Genomic DNA, 19,123 nt, shown 5'->3' on the forward strand with positions numbered 1-19,123 from the left:
CTGCAGGGCACTACCAGGATAACTTCCCTGGAACACATCAATGGCCAGGTTACTGCTCGGCTCGGAGATTTCAGTGGCTCCTTAATGCGGACAAAACCCAGCCCAAGTCCCGTTCAGGCCCTCGGTCCTCCCATGCTGTGGCGTCGGTCCACGTTTCCATGCCCGTCACTTCCTGTCCCCGCATCACTTGTCTTCTGGCTGATTTGGGCAGCTTGTTCTTGAATGGATTCTGCTGCTGTTCTTCCCTTCTGTGCTTTTACGTTTATTCTCCAGAGGCTCAGCTCACCTTCTCCACAAAGCCTTTCAGAATTCATTGATATTTCTATAGGATTTCGTTTATAGCACTGTTTTGGCACTTAGCAGAGTTTGCCTTAATCCATGATTTCCAAATGTCCCCTAAGAGGTGTTTCAGGTTAAAAGAAAGGCCAGTGAAGTTTGAGAGACTTCAAGTATATAGAGCTGCCCTCCCTACTACCTCTGCCCCTGCTGAAGGCAGAGCAGCCTACCAAAAGCACAGGAAGGAAAAGAAACTGCTTAATTTGGTTTATTCCAGTGTGTTCCCAACTTATTTATCATAGAAAAAATTGTTTCTTACAAAACATGAACATCCAGTGCAACACTTGGGGAAAACACTGCCTTAAACTAGATTTTTTGCAGGCATGTCTACTGTATAAATTGAAAGCTCTTTGAAGGCAACTGCTGGGCTCTGTTTATTTTTCCTGCCTTAGTACATAGTAGATAATGTTTGTTGAATGAAATGACATTGCAAGATCAAGAGCTGATGTTTCTTTGGAGGCCTGAGGTATGAATGTTGTAAAGTCAAGCTGGTCTGCTACGTCCTGTAACTGGCACGCGCATAGTAGGTACTCAGTAAAGGCTGAAGAATGCTGAGTAAATGCTGAGCATCTTTAAAGGGTGCACTTAAAGTACTTTCTCTCAGTTGTTGAACTAATAGGGCGTGTCTCTTTTCCTAATAACTGTGTGTGTGTGCGTGCATATGTGCGTGTATATATTTAAATAATACAAAAAAGGAAAACTGGGTAAAAGTAGCCTGATTCTCTAGGTTTTCCACCATCTTTAACTCTTTTTCAGTGTTTGCTTTTATAGGTGTGCTGTAATTTAAGAAAACAGAGTTAAAAATAAAAATCCAGGTTTTATAAAAAAGGAAAACGTTGGTGTTAGGTGGTGGTGATAGCTATAAAACATGACATTTCGAAATAAAGATTCCTATTGGACTTAAAATACCATTTAACTCACCAATGGAATTCACACACTTTTCATGAGTACATTGCCTATTTTAAGCTACACAGTTTTGCAGAGTCTCAGCTAAGGAGGCAAAAGGACAGAATGGTTCAATCTTAGTAATTTTTGTTAAAACTAATAAACCAGCAACAACGACGACTACCACCACAATCTCAGACTGGTGTAATGCTGTGTTCATAGAGTAGCCTTTGTTCTGAGAACTGTTTTTTACTGGGTATGTCTGGACAGGCATGTTGTTACGTACGCACATAAACATTTATAAGCACGAATAACATGGGCATGAATATTCACAATATCCCTTCTTTTAGTTCTGACTTGAGCTGCTTCCTGGAATTGGCAAGGTTTGGCTGAGTAGACAGAATGGAATTTAACCCCTTTCTCTATCTGTTCCTGAACCACGTCCATTGGATCTCGTCACAGGCTGGGAAGACTTTCATCTTCAGCATTGTGATTTGCATTTGGTGGAGGCATCATTCAAATGGTTAACTGCCAGAATTCTAAAAAAAGTCTTTGGAATTCCATTTAAATTCTTTTTTTCTCTCTTTTTTTCCTCCTGGGATCCAGCCAGGAATGGAGACGCCACTGGACGTCTTGTCAAGGGCAGCATCCCTGGTACATGCTGATGATGAAAAACGTAAGTCAGGAATCCATTTTAAGTGTTTTTCACCTATACGCCCTTGTCTCCTGAAGTGTAGTAAAATCACGTGTTTTTCCACATGGTTTTGTGGCTATATGCTGTTAATTTGGTTGTTTTCTTCAGAGATAACAGCTTGGCATCCTTATTTTTGTTTTCGAGTGCCAGAACATGTAAGTCTTCTGTTTTCTTTGGATGCTAGGGCTTGAGCTGTTAACTCAGGAAGTTCTTTTCCTCCACAGCTTACTCTAGTGGGATCTGGAGTGGAGATACTCCTTACGTGTCTCTAGAAGTTTAGATAAATAGGTGTTTGTTGATAGACTAATTGACCAACAGAGAACTAGAGATGTGAAGAATCGTCCAAGATCATTCATGTCATTGGAAGTGTGCATATAATGGGAAATAGTGGTGCAAATTCTATTTGCATAGCTAAAAGAGAACAAATACTGGGGGGGAGAGCGTGTGCTAATGTGGTGGAGAAGGGGCACAAGAAGAGAGAACACCGACATTGGAAGGCCATTTGCCATTGTGTGAAAGTGATTCTCTTGCTCGTCCTAAGGTATATTTGTTTTTAAATGTTACTGTTCACAGTTGATATTTGCAAGAATGACTGTTTTCTGTGGAAGCAAGGTTGTGTTCTTTTATAAGCACTAAAATGCTACTGACAGAAGATTTGGTGAGATTGAGCTTTTATACATGGTAAGTTCTTGAAGATGAGCCACTTTCCAGTTTAGTTCTTAATAAATTGGCAGCTGAAGTGCCTGTTGCTTAAGATGTAAGGTCTGCCTTTCTACTAGCTGGTAGGACTTCTATTTGTCTAAGGCTCAGTTTCCTCATTAGTAACCCCGAAATAATAGCAGCTACTTACAAAACATATGTGAAGATAAACTGGACTTTATGTGTATAGTACTTACTGTAACTGTCAACTCCTGGGGCGACTGCCTTGCCCTGTTCTCTCTAGGCACCTTGTTGGCCCTCTGAGGGGACTTTCTCCAGTCCTTTATGTTATCCCTGTGCCTGCGGCTTCCTCCCTTCCCCCACTACCACCACTCACACAAGATCATCTTTAGATGAGTGACTGAATGAAATAGCCATTGAAGTTTTTTTTTTTTTCCTCAGCCTCTTTTGTAATTTACATTTATTTAGCTTTTGATTGTTGGGAGGTATAATTATCCTTTCCTAAGGAAACTGAAGCTCAGGGATGTTAAGTGTCATTCCCAGGGACATTGAGCTCGGGAGAGGCAGCTCAGGTTGTAGGCTTTTATTGAAACAACAAGAAACTCCTTTATGCCTCTAAGATTGCAATAAGCGTTACTGACTTGAGTAGCTAGTTACAGATTTCGTTAAACATTAATATAGCTAATTTAGAAGTTTTTTATGTAAGACAGTATTTTGAATTTTTCTGTTTTATAATGCCCACATTTAGTTAGGATCAGTAAAACAAAATGGTGTTTGTATAAATGAAAAATAAGTAATGACCTCAGGGTAGCTTTTTGTGTCCTGAGTGAAGAGAGTAAAAGTTTCTTCTCTTTTTCTGCTGCCTTCTCAGGTTCTCTCCTGGAGCCCAGCTTCAGGATCAGTCTGCTCAGGTTGGAGGCCTGAATAGTTACCAATTCAGTGAGCAGTGATTGAAGGCTTATGGAAAAGGGGGCCTTTCTGGGGGGCAAGTGGCAGTCCTGCCTTCATGGAGCTTATGAACTGATTTATGCATTGACTCTTGCGGCTGTAAAATGTATGTCGGGGAGACTGGGTGTACTTGTGACATAGATGCAGGGCCTCCGTGGAGCCTACAGTTTGACAGAGCTGTTTTTCATAGAAACAGAACGATACTGCCAAGGGAGAGAGGAATTCTTATTTTCCTCCTGCGTTGAACACAATATTAGTGTTTTACAGAGGAAGGATATATACATATGTAAGGTCAAAGTGATCACAGGGTAGACTTTATTCTGAACTCCAATTCATTTAGGAATGGGCTGGCATGATTCTGGGATCCCTCTATAATGGTTTCAGCACCTCAGGATCATTTTTTACATTTAAAGAAAAGTAAAAAAAAAAAAAAAAAAAAAAAAGTCAAAGATGTCTGTAATCATTAACACGGAGGCGACATTTTTGAGAAACTGTTTTACTGTGGTGCTCTGTGTACCACCCACAAGAGCAGAACCCAAGAACCAGGGATTCACCATATTTTCTATTACCTAACAATGTAAGAATGTGAAAATTCAGGCAGTTTATAGACAAAGTTGAACATTAAGTTCACAGCCTTTCGGTAGATTTTTCAGACCTACTTGTGCTTGTTCAGCCTGATTCAGCTTTCTCTGCCCTAGATTAATTCTATTTTAGCTTTTGTTGAAAATTGCTCTTATACTTCACGTTCTCCTCAACTTTAAAAAAGTCTTGTGTATGTAATCTGATTTGGGTGTCTTATTACAAACAGAAAAATGTTCTACGACTTGAGATCAGTTTTCCAACTTGTGTTGGTGACCTAAATGGTTCTCTTTCCTTTTGCTCCTGGAGAACCAGTAACTTAGGCATTTTTGAAGATGTTATTGTTTTAGCATTTGGAGGAGAACAGTGTCTGTTAGGAATTGAGTATTTAATACCTGATAGCCTTAAGGCTTCATTATGTCTACCAGCAAAGAATCAAAGAAATATCTCAATAGTACACTGCAGAGCTGAAGTCAATAGTGAAATGGTGGTTTTGTAGTAACACAATAGCCACTTATCTGGATGGCCTAGAAGGAATACACTTACTTAAAATAATCATTCCACTGCTCATGAGACATTGATTTAATCAGCATCCCGGGTAATCCTGGAAGGTACTTAATGAAAATACAACATGAGATGGCCAATTTTCCACGTGCTTGAGGAATCTCTCCTTTCAGGCATCATTAATACTGGTGCTGGGAAGACCTTAACCTTTTTCCAAGTCTATTTTTTAGGAGTCAAAATTGAACAGAATTTGTGGACAGGACACGTAGGCACCTATGTTTATAACGTCACCTGGGTGTGTCTTTAATGTGATACTGCACTTCATCACGATATGTACAGAATGTTTTCTTTTTGGTAATTTTGTTCTTATACCTTCTAAGTTCTTGTATCTGCTGACTTCCTTACTTAGGCTGAAATCGTTTTAAGAAACATGTAGCTTTGTTTTTGAGGATTTTGATGGAGGGGGTAGTACTTTTGATCTGGTCTAATGAATGTGTATGATCAGAACAAGCTGGGTAAGGTCGGCGTGAGTGACATAGAGCAGTAGGGGAAGAAGGCGGCTTTTGCAGTGTTGCTGTTGCATCTGCTCCTAGAAATACACTAACTCCTTGTTTGGTGAAGGTCACTGAATGTTGAGTAATTGATGAAGCATAAATTAACCATCATTCTCCAGGGAAAGCATTCCTAGGAGCATAAGCTCTAGTTATTATGGGGGCCAATGCCTCAGACGTGTGGAACATTTTCACGTGTATAGGTTGTGTTCTGTTTTGCCTTAAAAAGGGAAAAAAGAAACCTATATGCTTCGTCATAACATAAAGATGAGTTGCGCTCACATGCTGTCTTCTCAGATGGACTTCTGTCCTCCTAGATCACCATCACCTCTTGCCAGCCTCCTCGCCAATCAAGTCACTGTGTGTATAGGTTACGGTGCTTTAGCCAGTGCTTTCCTGTGACCAGACCAGTTGGGGCTGCTTCTGATTTTTTTTCCCATTCTCTCCTTCCCTCTTATCCTCTTGCCTTTCCTCTCAGCACCTGACACAGTAGCTTTCAAACATTTTGGCCACGGCCCAGAGTTAAAAAGCATTTACCTTGTGACCCTTGTACTCATATTGACATAATTGATACAAAAGCTTCATGAAACAATTCTTACCCTGGCTTTGTACAGTGTAGCTTGATTTGCCTGTATTTCTTTGCGTTTTACTTTGTCCGAATAAAAGTTGGGTCATGACTTGTTAAGTTGACTTTAGGATCCACAAATGAATTGGGACCTGCAGGTGAAAAAAACATGATTTGGTTTATGTATCTCTTTCATTGGGTAAACTTGCTTTTGGTTCCTCCATGTATGTACTGGGGAGATTTGACTAACCCGTGGGGCATGAAGGTACAGTGAACCAGGGTATTCAGATGAGCTGGAATCCATTCGTGGCTGGACGGGGGTGACGTCCTCACATTGTTCTCGGTCAAGAGCACTGGAGGACTTGGCATCCCCACTGTGAGCAAACAGGACTGCCCCATTAGAGGCAGTTCCTCTCTGTCCTAAGCCTGTATTGTTCCTGATTTTTAGAGTCAGTGCTCAAGAAAATGGTCACTCCCCTTTGGTTAAACCTACTTAGGTCCCTCTTGCTTCCAAAAGCATGTTGCATTGAGACTGCCTGACAGACACTGATGGAGAGCCTACCGATTGGATCCTTTGCAGCCTAATTTGATGGCTCCAATCACTACATTTATGACTTTTATCCTTTATATCCTAACACCTGTAGAGAGACCATGTATCCAAGACAGGGGCTCACCGTAGCAGTGATTCCCGGAGAGAGGAGGAAGGAGTTTTTGTAAGCATTTTGCAGACGCCTACCCAGGTGATTCTGATGTTGGGTCCCTTCCCCCAGATGTGACTTACTGAGTCACTGGTCTAATAATACTCCTTCGGGAGTTCTGGATATGCATCTTTAAGAAGGAGGGGCTAGATCTTCTAGGTATGAGATGCTGTAATTCTTTGGCTATCATAATCCTTTAACCAGGTTGTTTATATTTTGTTCCATTTCCTTCCCTCTCTCTCTCTCTCTATATATATATATGTATAATATATATGTATGTATGTATATATGTATGTAGTGTATGTGTATGTATACATGTATACACACATATATATGTAGATTATTTTTACTGAAACTTTTTTTTTTGCGGTACGCGGGCCTCTCACTGTTGTGGCCTCTCCCGCTGCAGAGCACAGGCTCCGGACGCGCAGGCTCAGTGGCCCTGGCTCACGGGCCCAGCCGCTCCGCGGCATGTGGGATCCTCCCGGACCGGAGCACAAACCCATGTCCCCTGCATCGGCAGGCGACTTCCAACCACTGCGCCACCAGGGAAGCCCGGGGCATGAAATCTTTATGCTTACAGTTCTTTTACAGCTGCATAGCCAGAATATGGACTTATCATTTAAATGTAGCCCGTAAACGTTAGCCATAATCCAGTAGATGATGATCTGCTACGGCTGAATTCTGTTCCCTTGGCGTATGGTGCCACTCCTGCCGCGCTGGGCTTGATTCTTTTAACGTCACCGTGCCTGTACTGCCCTGTGTCCTTTGACACAATTTCCCCACCATTCTTATCTGTGCAAACTCTTGTAACATATTTCATTGCGTGCATTATGGTGACACAAACGGGTCTTCTGTTAGTGCAAATACCTCAATCTCATACTAGGTCTGTTTCTGTATTTTTCTCGTTAGACCAGGAAAAAAGTGCAAACACAGTCACCAAAATCATGTGCCAACACTTGGTTATATTTATAGTAGGTGTCTGATTCAGGATATACTTATGTCAGATTTTTTTTAAAAAGATTCTCAGTGAAATAACGGCACAAGTGAAAACTCCTTCCAGATGCCTCAGCATTTGCCTGTGGACCTCAGGTTAAGGGTTACTGTGTTATCTCCTTCAGTTCTCACAGCAACCCTCCTCAGGAGGCACTATAATTAGTCCCATTTTATGACCAAGGAAACAGAGATGGACAGCACTGAAATAATTTGCCTAAGGATGCTTAGCTGGTCATGGCGGTGCTGAGGTTTGAACTCGGCAGCCTGACTCTGAAGCCTAAGCCCTCATTCATCTGCTCTGTGCGTCCTCAGGTGGGAGGCCATTGAAGACACGGTTGCAGATTAAAAGCAAACAAACCTGTATATGCCGCCTCCACGAATAAGTCAGCACGGAGGTTTTCATTTGGAAAAGGTTTCCCAACCAGTGCAGCAGCACTTCCTAGGTCTGAAGTAGCTGTCGTCAGCCACATGTGGAGGACGGGTGTTAGCACGTATGCAGGGGCTGCCCGGACTGTCGTCACGCATGCCGGTGGTTCAGCTGCCTGTCGCCCCAGAACTTCCCTTTACCCTGAGCTTTCTTTTCCTGTAAGTACCTCAGCGAACACAAGGAGAGGATCTCGGCTCTGATGACACGAGCTGCTTACAGAGTAACAAGATCCCTCGTTGCCAGAGTGCCCAGGCAGAGATGAGATGACGACTGTTCAGAGGCATTGAGGACGGGAATAGGCATTGGGTGAGTGGCTGGACTTGAGGACCTAAGGTTCTGTGGGTCGGTGTTAGACCCCAGACCTGTTCACGGCAAGGGTTCTGCACTGTTCTGCTTCATATTCCACGCATGGACCATTTGGTGCATATGATCAGCCTTTAATCAACATCTGTAGGTAATAAGGTAACTGCTGGAGTGAAAGGCTCATCTCTAAGGAATTAATTTATTGAACGCTAGCAAAAATGACTCACTCTAATGATCACTATTACTACTAATAACATACAAATTCAAAGGAGTACTGATTCCCTCTTGATAATTCTTCATAGTTTGCAAAACATTTTCATTTGATTCTTATAACAGGAACCTTTGCAGTAGGCTGAGTGGGAGGTGTCAGAGAAAAAAATGAAGCTTTAAGACTTTGGATGCCTAAGTCAAGATTAAAGTTTAAAAAAAACTTGAGGCGCTTCCCCACACACCCCAGTATCTTGATGTGCCATCACGTGCTACGGTCATCAGAATAGCAATTAATAACCGAGTGTCAGCTGTTGCTGTGTAGTGCGGAGTCCTCCAGGCGAGGAACTCACAGGTCCTAGGGAGCTGTCTTCTCTGGCTTCATGTTCCCAAGCCTCCTTTTGATTTTCAAAGTAAGGAGGCTGAATTTACTGCCTTTTCTAAAGGTTGGAGTCACTAATAATTTGTTTTCTGCATTCAGTTATTTACCTTTCATGAACAATGGCATTGAAAAGATCATTGCCCAGTAGCCCATTTTACTTTAAAAAGCTTCATAAAACATAAGGCGGGATAGTATTATGTGCTTATTTAAGACACTTTCTAGGTGTGGTCAGATGCTTTAATCACCGTTTGCTTCCCAGGGTAGGCACCTGGCATCTAATCAGAAGGGCTACCCCCAGAGACAGCTACTACAAATGTCTGTTCTATTTTTGTAGTTTTATATCAGATCAAATTAGCATATTAAATGTTAGAAATGGATCTCACTGGTGAAAATAATGGCTTGTTAATTAGCATAATGGATGTTGGAACTAGATTCTTCCACTGAATAGCTCTTTAGACACTTGAGGATGGTTTATTATTTCCTTTAAATGAATATTTTTCAGTCTTTAGAAATCCCTGCTTTCCTTTAATACACATAAAAATGTTTTGAACTATTTTAATGTCATTCGCAATTGAATTAAAAATATCAGAGTCAAAAATCGTTGGCTGATAAACCCACGCACATATGGTCGCCTTATTTTTGATAAAGGAGGAAAGAATATACAATGGAGAAAAGACAGCCTTTTCAATAAGTGGTGCTGGGAAAACTGGACAGCTACATGTAAAAGAATGAAATTAGAACACTCCCTAACACCATACACAAAAAGAAACTCAAAATGGATTGAAGACCTAAATGTAAGGCCAGGCACTATCAAACTCTCAGAGGAAAACATAGGCAGAACACTCTATGACATAAATCACAGCAAGATCCATTTTGACCCACCTCCTAGAGAAATGGAAAGAACAACAAAAATAAACAAATGGGACCTAATGAAATTTAAAAGCTTTTGCACAGCAAAGGAGACCATAAACAAGATGAAAAGACAACCCTCAGAATGGGAGAAAATATTTGCAAACGAAGCAACTGACCAAGGATTAATCTCCAGAATTTACAAGCAGCTCATGCAGCTCAATATCAAAAATAAACAACCCAATCCAAAAATGGGCAGAAGACCTAAATAGACATTTCTCCAAAGAAGATATACAGACTGCCAACAAACACATGAAAGGATGCTCAACATCACGAATCATTAGAGAAATGCAAATCAAAACTACAATGAGGTATCACCTCACACCAGTCAGAATGGGCATCATCAAAAAATCTACAAACAATAAATGCTGGAGAGGGTATAGAGAAAAGGGAACCCTCTTGCTCTGTTGGTGGGAATGTAAATTGATTCAGCCACTATGGAGAACAGTATGGAGGTTCCTTAAAAAACTAAAAATAGAACTACCATATGACCCAGCAATCCCACTACTGGGCGTATACCCTGAGAAAACCATAATTCAAAAAGAGTCATGTACCACAGTGTTCACTGCAGCTCTATTTACAATAGCCAGGACATGGAAGCAACTTAAGTGTCCATCGACAGATGAATGGATAAAGAAGATGTGGCACATATATACAATGGAATATTACTCAGCCATAAAAAGAAACAAAACTGAGTTATTTGTAGTGAAGTGGATGGACCTAGAGTCTGTCATACAGAGTAAAGTAAGTCAGAAAGAGAAAAACAAATACTGTGTGCTAACACATATATATGGAATCTAAAAAAAAAAAAAAGGTTCTGAAGAATCTAGAGGCAGGACAGGAATAAAGACACAGATGTAGAGAATGGACTTGAGGACATGGGGAGGGGGAAGGGTAAGCTGGGACCAAGTGAGAGAGTGGCATGGACATATATACACTACCAAATGTAAAATAGATAGCTAGTAGGAAGCAGCCGCATAGCACAGGGAGATCTGCTCGGTGCTTTGTGACCATCTAGAGGGGTGGGATAGGGAGGGTGGGAGGGAGATGCAACAGGGAGGAGATATGGGGATATTTGTATACGTATAGCTGATTCACTTTGTTACAGAGAAGAAACTAACACACCATTGTAAAGCAATTATACTCCAATAAAGGTGTTAAAAAAGAAAAGAATCTTTGGCTGAAGTACTTACCTTTTTTCATTTGATTCATACCTTTCTCCACATTCCTCCCTCCCCATCCTCTCTTCCCCTCCCTGTGTCTTGAGAAAATCCTTGCCCTCCCTAATCAGTATCTTGTCCAGACACCCCCAGCACAAGGACCTTTCTTTGTTGGATGTCTTCCAAACCATCACTTGAAGTCGCTGTCTTCACTCGCCCTGGCTCATCAGTCTGCCTCCTGTAGGATGGAACATTGACACCTGAACAGTGACTTGTGTGTGTGGTCTGGGTACAGTGTACCGAGGACCACCACCAACCTTGTCTTAGTCATGAGTCCTTGGGGGTGAAGGGAGAGAGAGAGGGAGCCGGGTGGGTTGGTGACAGGTGCCTGAAGTGGCCAAGTGTGAGACTGCAGGGTGCAGGGACCCCTGGAGAACAGAAACTCTTCCTCCTCTTCAGGGGGCGGCCCCCACCCAGCTCCAGCCACTGCTGTGCCAGAGCTGGCTTATGGGAGCCGCTTGTGCGGGTCTCCTCCCAACCTCGAATCACGTTGGAAGCTTGAAATCAGCCCTGGTGGGAGTATTTACACCAGATCCTGGCTTTTTTGTTTTCCCTCCTTACAGAGCCAGTTGTTACCACTGGCTCCAGCTGACTACTTTTACATGTGAATGTGGAGCTCTGATTGTTCAAGACATGATGAAGGCTGGATTTTTATATAAAATTTCTAGATACTTAAAGTTCCATGTGAGGCCAACAGTAGTTCCTTTGCCAAGATGGAACCTATCAGCATCTATCTAGTATGTTTTCTAGTTTAGTCCCAATACTTCTATTAATACAACCTAAAAGAACAGATTTTTTAAAAAAGCAACTTCCATCAGCTTCTCTCCCCTCCCCCTTTGTAGTTGTGAATTCCTATAGCAATTCTTTAAGAGCTGGAAAAGGTAATATTTAATATTGAAACATCTCCAAGTATCTATCATGATCTCAGTGTGGACATGAATCTGGGTATGTGTGTATTTCTCCTTCCATTCATATTGTTTATTTTTAAAAGGCAGAAGACCACATCTTTTCTTCATCTTCTTTTGTTTTCTTAAAGATTTATGTTACACAGTTATGAAATGCTTGTTGACTTGGCATTGTATGTGGATATAATTTGTAGAAGCAATACGTGTGGGATTTACACTTTTAGAGAAATCAAATTCAGTTTGAAAAATCAAACTGTTACTTCCTCAGTGGCTTTTTGATTTATTGTAACTGCTTTTTATTGGATCAAACTCTTGATTCCTTGTAAATGAAATGAGTACATCTTCTTTCCATTTGACATCGGGGGAAGTTACCATTTCTTTCTCTAGGACTGACTTTTTCATCAAACTTCACATACATGTGTTTTTTTCTCCCTCTGAAAAATACTGCTTAAAAGTCCCTTCTCTCGTGGAACTTACCTCGTTTAACTGGGCTGTAGTCACTTCTTAAATGAACTAGGCAAGGCAGAAATCTGTTTTGTTCACCGGTAAGCAGGGGTTGAGAAGAATAATTTTTTTCAGTTCCCCAGCTAGCTTAGGGTGCTTTGACTAAAACACTTTAAATTACAAAGGAATGTTTCATTTAGGAATTCAGGAGGACAAACTGGATGTTTGGAGTAAAATGACAGCCTGAACACATGCATCAGGCTCCCCTCTTAACAAAAATCCTTTAAAATAAGAAAGTACACTATACATTAAAAAAAAAATCTGTAACACTGCTGGAAAACTAGCAAGGGTGCCTACCTTCATTAGACTAAAAGTTATAAAGAATTCCTGGAAAACTGAAAACAGATGCGATTAGATTGACAAAAGAAAACAAAAACAAAAGTAAAAAATCATAACCCCAAACACAGGTGCAAAGCTGAATTAAAAGCAGAACTTACAGTGACTAACAACTGCCAGTGGGAAGGGGCCCTGGAGCAAAATTCAGGAAATCAAAGTATTCCATTTATAACAGTGATCCCCTGGCTAAGAACTGACTGTGTTCACAAAAAGTCAACATCCTGTTTGGGAGGGTCCCTCAAGTGGGTTTAGGGACCTGAGAGAGAAGCAGAGTAGAGTTTAAGATCACCACGGGCACCCACAGCAAAAAGCGTGCTGGGAAGGAAGTCTGAGCCTTCTAATAGGCAGTATCTACTAAAATCCTTCACACTAGAGGCAAGACTTTCTTATTTTGGCGGGTCTGTGTATTTGTCTCCCAGCCTGCCTGCTGCTTGTTCCTCACTCCTGTACCCTAAAGCAAAGCCCATCATCAGACGCATCCTGTACTCTTAATGTAGAGCCCTACAGTTGAGCCTCCCCAGGGAGAGACCTCATACTAGAGAGGAAACAGGCATTAGTTGCCCTTGTGGATCAACCCAGTCTTTTATTCTTAAGTATGGATGAATATCAAGGGATCATCAGACATTTGAGGAAAACAAATAGCATGAAAGAAAAGAACCTGAGTCAGAAGACTCTGGGGAATATAGGAGAAGTAAAAACATGTTAGATCTTCAAAGAGACTTGACAGTATGAATATATTAAATAAAAGTACCCTGCTGTGAAGAAAAAGATCATTTAGAACAACAAAGTTTATGGAGATTAAAGCTATGATTATTGAATTTAAAAGATTAAGGAAGATCAGCTTGAGAATTGAATGGATATGATTGAAGACAAAATTAGGGGTTTGGAAGATAGGCAACAAGATATTGCAGAATTTTACAAAGATATTAGGATCTTATACATCTGCCAGATTGAAGTTCTGGTGGGATGAGGCCAAAGCAGTATTGAGAAGAGGATGCATTTATTAGGAAAATAGGAAATGAGTGAGTCAAATGGACAACCAAAACAATAACAACAGTAATAATAACAAAAGTAGAAAGAAAAATTTATATCTGCTTTTATCTTTGTAAATGAAAGTGAAAATGAACCCGCAAACCCAAACAGTAAGACCCCAAAGTGTGGTTTGTTTAAGTATAGTTTATTCACAATGTTGTGTCAGTTTCAAGGGTATATACTGCAAGTGATGCAGTTATATACTGAATATGTTTGTTCTTATTAGAAAACTAGCCATCCTTTAAAAGAAACAGCCTTGTACAGGTTTACGTATTTCAGAAACATTTAGAGAAGTCAAACTAAGACCACTGAACAATAAAATTCAAACAGTGTAAAGAGTCTGTAAGCTTCTGGGCTCTGTGGTAAAGAGCCCAACTAAAGAAATTTGATCTAGACGGTTCTAATATAATTCTTCCTCTTGAAAGCAGTGAGGGGATTTACAGGATTTCATTCATTCAAAAAATATTATTGAGGGCCAAGTTCGTGTAGAGAACCGTGCTAGATTTGAACAGAACACATTAAAATGTGTAAGACACAACATTTGCTTGAAAGCTAGCAAGAGATAGATGTTAATAAACAATCGTGTTAGTTTTCACTTGCTACCGTGACAGTCACTGCACTTAGCAGCTCAGAATCCCACCTGTTTATGTATTGTTCCCTTGATCTTAATTTGGTTTCTCTAAATCTTCCTGAATTAAGCAATTTTTGTTTTGACTGTAGTACTGTAGGTCTACTTTTCCTTATTACTTTCCTTCTCTCTGAGCTTTCAGAAGAACTTCAGAGATAAATCACAAGAAGCTACTTTACCTTTGTGTGAATAGACCATAAAAAAAATCTTTCTGTATTAAACTTTAAACTTTTTTTCCTCTAAAAATGGGTCAGTCTGGTTACCAAGGAGGTGGCCTTTTAGATAATTCAGTGTGAGGGCAGGCCCTGCTTGCCTTTGTCCACGTCACTTTTTTGTGTGTTGTGTAAATATACACTTCATGAGCAAAAGGAAAGCCTTGTTAATATTTGTATCATAACTGAGCATATGCTCCATCTGCAGCATTTTAACCAAACAGAGTAAATTATTCTTGAGACTTGTTGAAAACCCATTGCACTAACTGTAGAAGACTAGATGTTATTCACCTATTTTTCAAGAGTAATGAATTAAACTATAAAATAATTGTTAATTGTCCTTGCAGTATATGCATAGAGCGTACTTAGAGAGTGAGTCACAGTTTGTTTTCTTCTGCGGGTTTGGTTATTTTTCATGGTATTGAACCTGAATTTCAGTTGAGCTTTATGGCAGTCTCACTGTTTGATATTCCCATTTCATATGTGTGGTGCAGATAATTGTATAAATTAATGTCCTAGTATTAATAGCATGAAGGAATAGCATGGTGAAAGGTTATCGGTTCGAAGATAACCAATGAGTAAAGGAATTGTTTACATCTTGGAGGAGAGGGAAGGGTTTAAAAACGTTTAGTTTTACATTTAATTTGAATATTACTGGTTAATTTTGGCTGTCAAACCTCAAAACCATAGTGTCCTAGGTGAGGATTCTCAACCCCCTAAATTTTGCCTGTGGAGATTGGGATGGGATATTTCTATAAGAAGAATGAAACTTGGTTTTTCTTTTATAAGATTTGTTTGTAAATATAATGATATTTATGTGCTGTGATGTTTTCCAGCGAGGCCAGTGAGCTACTAAATATTTTACAGCGCAGTGTTGTGAAGCGCCAGCATCTGGTTTTGGCATTTGACGTATGTTATCCTACTGAAATAATTGATACACAAATATTTTACGTAATGCTTTGTGATAGATGCCATGCTGCTGGTTGTGTGCCCCCTGGCAGCTCTCAGCCAATGGGAGCCTCCCTCCCAAGGTCGTGCCCCTTCCCCGGTGCAGCCTGCAGGCAGTGACTGGTGGGGAAGGGGTGTAAAGGTCCAGCCAGCCCTCTTGCCCTGACTCCGAAGGTTGCTGTGGCCTTTGTGACTGCATTGAAGGCCAACTTCTCCGTCTCTAACTTCTTCCCTTCCCCCACGGGGATGATCCTGAGAGAACCCCCCCAGCAAACTTCCTGCACATCTGTCCTCTAAGTCTGCTTTCTGGGGAACTCACCTTGCAGCAGACCTCTACTTCCCTTTGAGGACTTCTGTGCAAACACATGCTAATTTAGGACCATAGGACTTTTCTGTATAGATAGGACTTTGATTATATCCTCTTGTTCTTATATCCTCTAATGCAGAGATACCCTAGCAATGTTCCTGATGTTTGCCTCTCTGTCCTCTGCTTGGATGTAAGAGTTTATTACTTCACTGCATTGTCAGTTGTTAAACACTTAGAGGAGCTAGGGCAGTTTTATTATTGAGTGGAAATCTACATTGCTATAACTTTCACTCCTTGGACACATTTCTACTCCCAGCTACTTAGAACATTTAATCCTTGGGATTGTTCGTTTCCATCCTTGCAATATTTGAAGAAAATTGTCACATTCCCTTTAAGTTTTCTTTCTAATCCTGAGATGCCTCGTTTCTCACTTATTTCGCATATGATGTGCTTCCTTTCTTTTTTTCCCCCAGCTTTATTGAGGTATGCTTGACAAAAGTTGTATCGGGACTTCCCTGGCAGTCCAGTGGTTAAGAGTCCACACTTCCAGTGCAGGGGGCGTGGGTTTGATCCCTGGTCAGGGAACTAAGATCCCACATGCTGCACGGCCAGAAAAGTTTTTTTAAAAGTTGTTTATTTACTTGAGGTGTACAGCATCATGGTTTGATACATGTATACATTGTGAAATGATTACCACGATCAAGTTAATTAACACACCCATCACCTCACATTGTTATCAGTTTTTGGCTTTTTTTTTTTTTTTTGGTGAAGTGAACACTCAAGATCTACTGTTAGCAAATTTCAAGTATATAATACAGTATTATTAACTTTAGTCACCATGTTGTACATTAGATCCTCAGAACTTATTCATCTTTATAACTGAAATTCGTAGCCTTTGACCAACATTTCCCCCTGGCATCTACTTTTCTGTTTTTTGTTTCTGTGTGTTCAACTTTTTAATTTTTTTAACTTATTTTTTATTTATTTATTTTTTTTGCTGTACGCGGGCCTCTCACTGTTGTGGCGGCCTCTCCCGTTGCGGAGCACAGGCTCCAGATGCGCAGGCCCAGCGGCCACGGCTCACGGGCTCAGCCACTCTGCAGCATGTGGGATCTTCCCGGACCGGGGCACGAACCTGCGTCCCCTGCATCGGCAGGTGGACTCTCAACCACTGCGCCACCAGGGAAGCCCTGTTCAACTTTTTAATTTTTATTTTCTATTATTTACTTATTTATTTTTCTTCTGGCTTTATTGAGATATAATTGACATGTAGCACTGTATAAGTTTAAGTTATATGGCATGAAGATTTGACTCACATACATCATGAAATGATTATCACATAGGTTTCGTAAACATCCATCACCTCATGTAGATACAAAAGGAAAGAAGAAAAATTTTTTTTCCTTGTGATGAGAACTCTTAGGATTTAGTCTTTTAACAACTTGCATACATAACATGCAGCAGTGTTAATTATATTCCTCATGTTGTACATTACATCCCTAGTACTTATTTGTCTTATAATTGGAAGTTTGTACCTTTTGACCAGCTTCATCCAATTCCTCCGACCCCGACCCCACCCCCGCCTCTGGTAATCACAAATCCACTCTCTTTTTCTGTGAGTGTATTTATTTGTTTTTGAAGTATAATTGACCTATAACACTGTGTTAGTTCCTGGTGCACAACATAGTGGTTTTATATTTCTATGTATTACAAAATGATCACCATGATAAGTCTCGTTACCATCTGTCACCGTACAAAGATATCACATTTTTATTGACTCTGATCCCCAGACTGTACATTTCATACCTGTTTCTCATTTATCTTGTAATTGAAAGTTTGTACCTCTTTTTTTTGGATTGAGGTATAGTTGATGTATAATATTATATAAGGTTCAGGTGTACAACCTAATGATTCACAATTTTTTAAGGTTATATTCCATTTTTAATTATTATAAAATATTGACTATATTCCCTGCATTGTACAATATATCCTTAAAGCTTATTTATCTTATACATAGTTTGTGCCTCTTAATCTCCCTCACCTATTTCTCTCATTCCCTACCCCACCCTCGCCAGCTATCACCTGTTTGTTCTCTGTATCTATGACTCTGTTTCTCTTGTTATGCTTGTTCATTTGTTCTGTTTTTCAGATTCCACATGTAAGTGAGATCATATGGTATTTGTCTTTCCCTGTCTGGCTTATTTAAGTTAGCTTAAGGTCCTCCAGCTTCATCATGTTGTTGCAAATGACAGGATTTCCTTCTTTCTTGTGACTGAATAATATTCATATATATTTATATAAATATATAATATCTCATTTTCTTACATTAATATATATGTTCATATATTCTCACTATATTTCTCACAGTAATATCTACAAATATAATATATATTAATATAAATGTCTTACATTTTTCACATTGATATCATATATATTATATACACACACACATATATCCCATTTTCTTTATCCATGCATCTGTTTACCGACATTTAGGTTGTTTCCATATCTTGGCTATTGTGGATAATGCTGCATTGAACATGGCAGTGTAGCTGTCTCTTTGAGATACTGATCATTTCCTTTGGGTATATGCCCAGCAGCGGAATTGCTGGATCATATGGTAGTTCTATTTTTAATTTTGGGGGGAACTTGCATACTGTTTTCCGTAGTAGCTGCACCAATTTACTTTCCTATCAATAGTGCGCAAGTGTTCCCTTTTCTCCACACCCTTGCCAACACTTGTTATCTCACCTTTTTGATAATAGTCATTCTAACAGGTGACATCTCTTTGTGGTTTTGATTTGCATTTCCCTGATGATACAAAGGTGTAGTTGAGCACCTTTTTATATACCTGTTGACCATTCATAAGTCTTCTTTGGAAAAATGTCTATTCATCTCCTTTGCCCATTTTTAAATTTTGTTGTTGGTGGTGGTGGGTTTTTTTGTTTTTTGTTTTTTTTTGCTGTTGAGTATTGAGTATCATAATACTAAATATTAACCCCTTTATATAAAGGGAATTATATAATATTAACCCCCGATATTAACTCATAATATTAACCCCTTATCAGATACATAGTTTGACATTTTTTTTCTGTTCCATGGGTTGCCTTTTTATTTTGTTGATTGTTTCCTTTGTTCTGCAGAAGCTTTTTAGTTTGATGTAGACTCAGTTGTTTATTTTTGCTTTTGTTGCGTGTCCTTTCCACGTCATATCCAAAAAAATCATTGCCAAGACCACCATCAAGGAGCCTATCCTTTATGTTTTCTTCTGGGAATTTTATGGTTTCAGGTCTTAAGTCTTTAATCTATTTGGAGTTGATTTTTGTATATGGTATAAGGGTCCAGTTTCATTCTTTTGAATGTGGATATCCAGTTTTCCCAGCATTG

At 39.9% G+C, this 19,123-nt stretch overlaps 1 protein-coding gene across 1 annotated transcript in view; it reads left to right on the top strand.

The window, feature by feature from the left end:
• VGLL4 (vestigial like family member 4) overlaps nt 1–19,123 on the top strand; it is a 155,100-nt gene that overhangs the window by 10,647 nt on the left and 125,330 nt on the right. Inside the window, exon 2 of the mRNA XM_082638760.1 lies at nt 1,832–1,897. Coding sequence (XP_082494886.1) covers nt 1,834–1,897 — 64 coding nt within the window. The 5' untranslated portion in view covers nt 1,832–1,833. The remainder of the gene's footprint in view (nt 1–1,831; nt 1,898–19,123) is intronic.

This window comes from Mesoplodon mirus (assembly GCF_964341445.2).
Source record: "Mesoplodon mirus genome assembly, chromosome: 12".
Taxonomy (NCBI): domain Eukaryota; kingdom Metazoa; phylum Chordata; class Mammalia; order Artiodactyla; family Ziphiidae; genus Mesoplodon; species Mesoplodon mirus.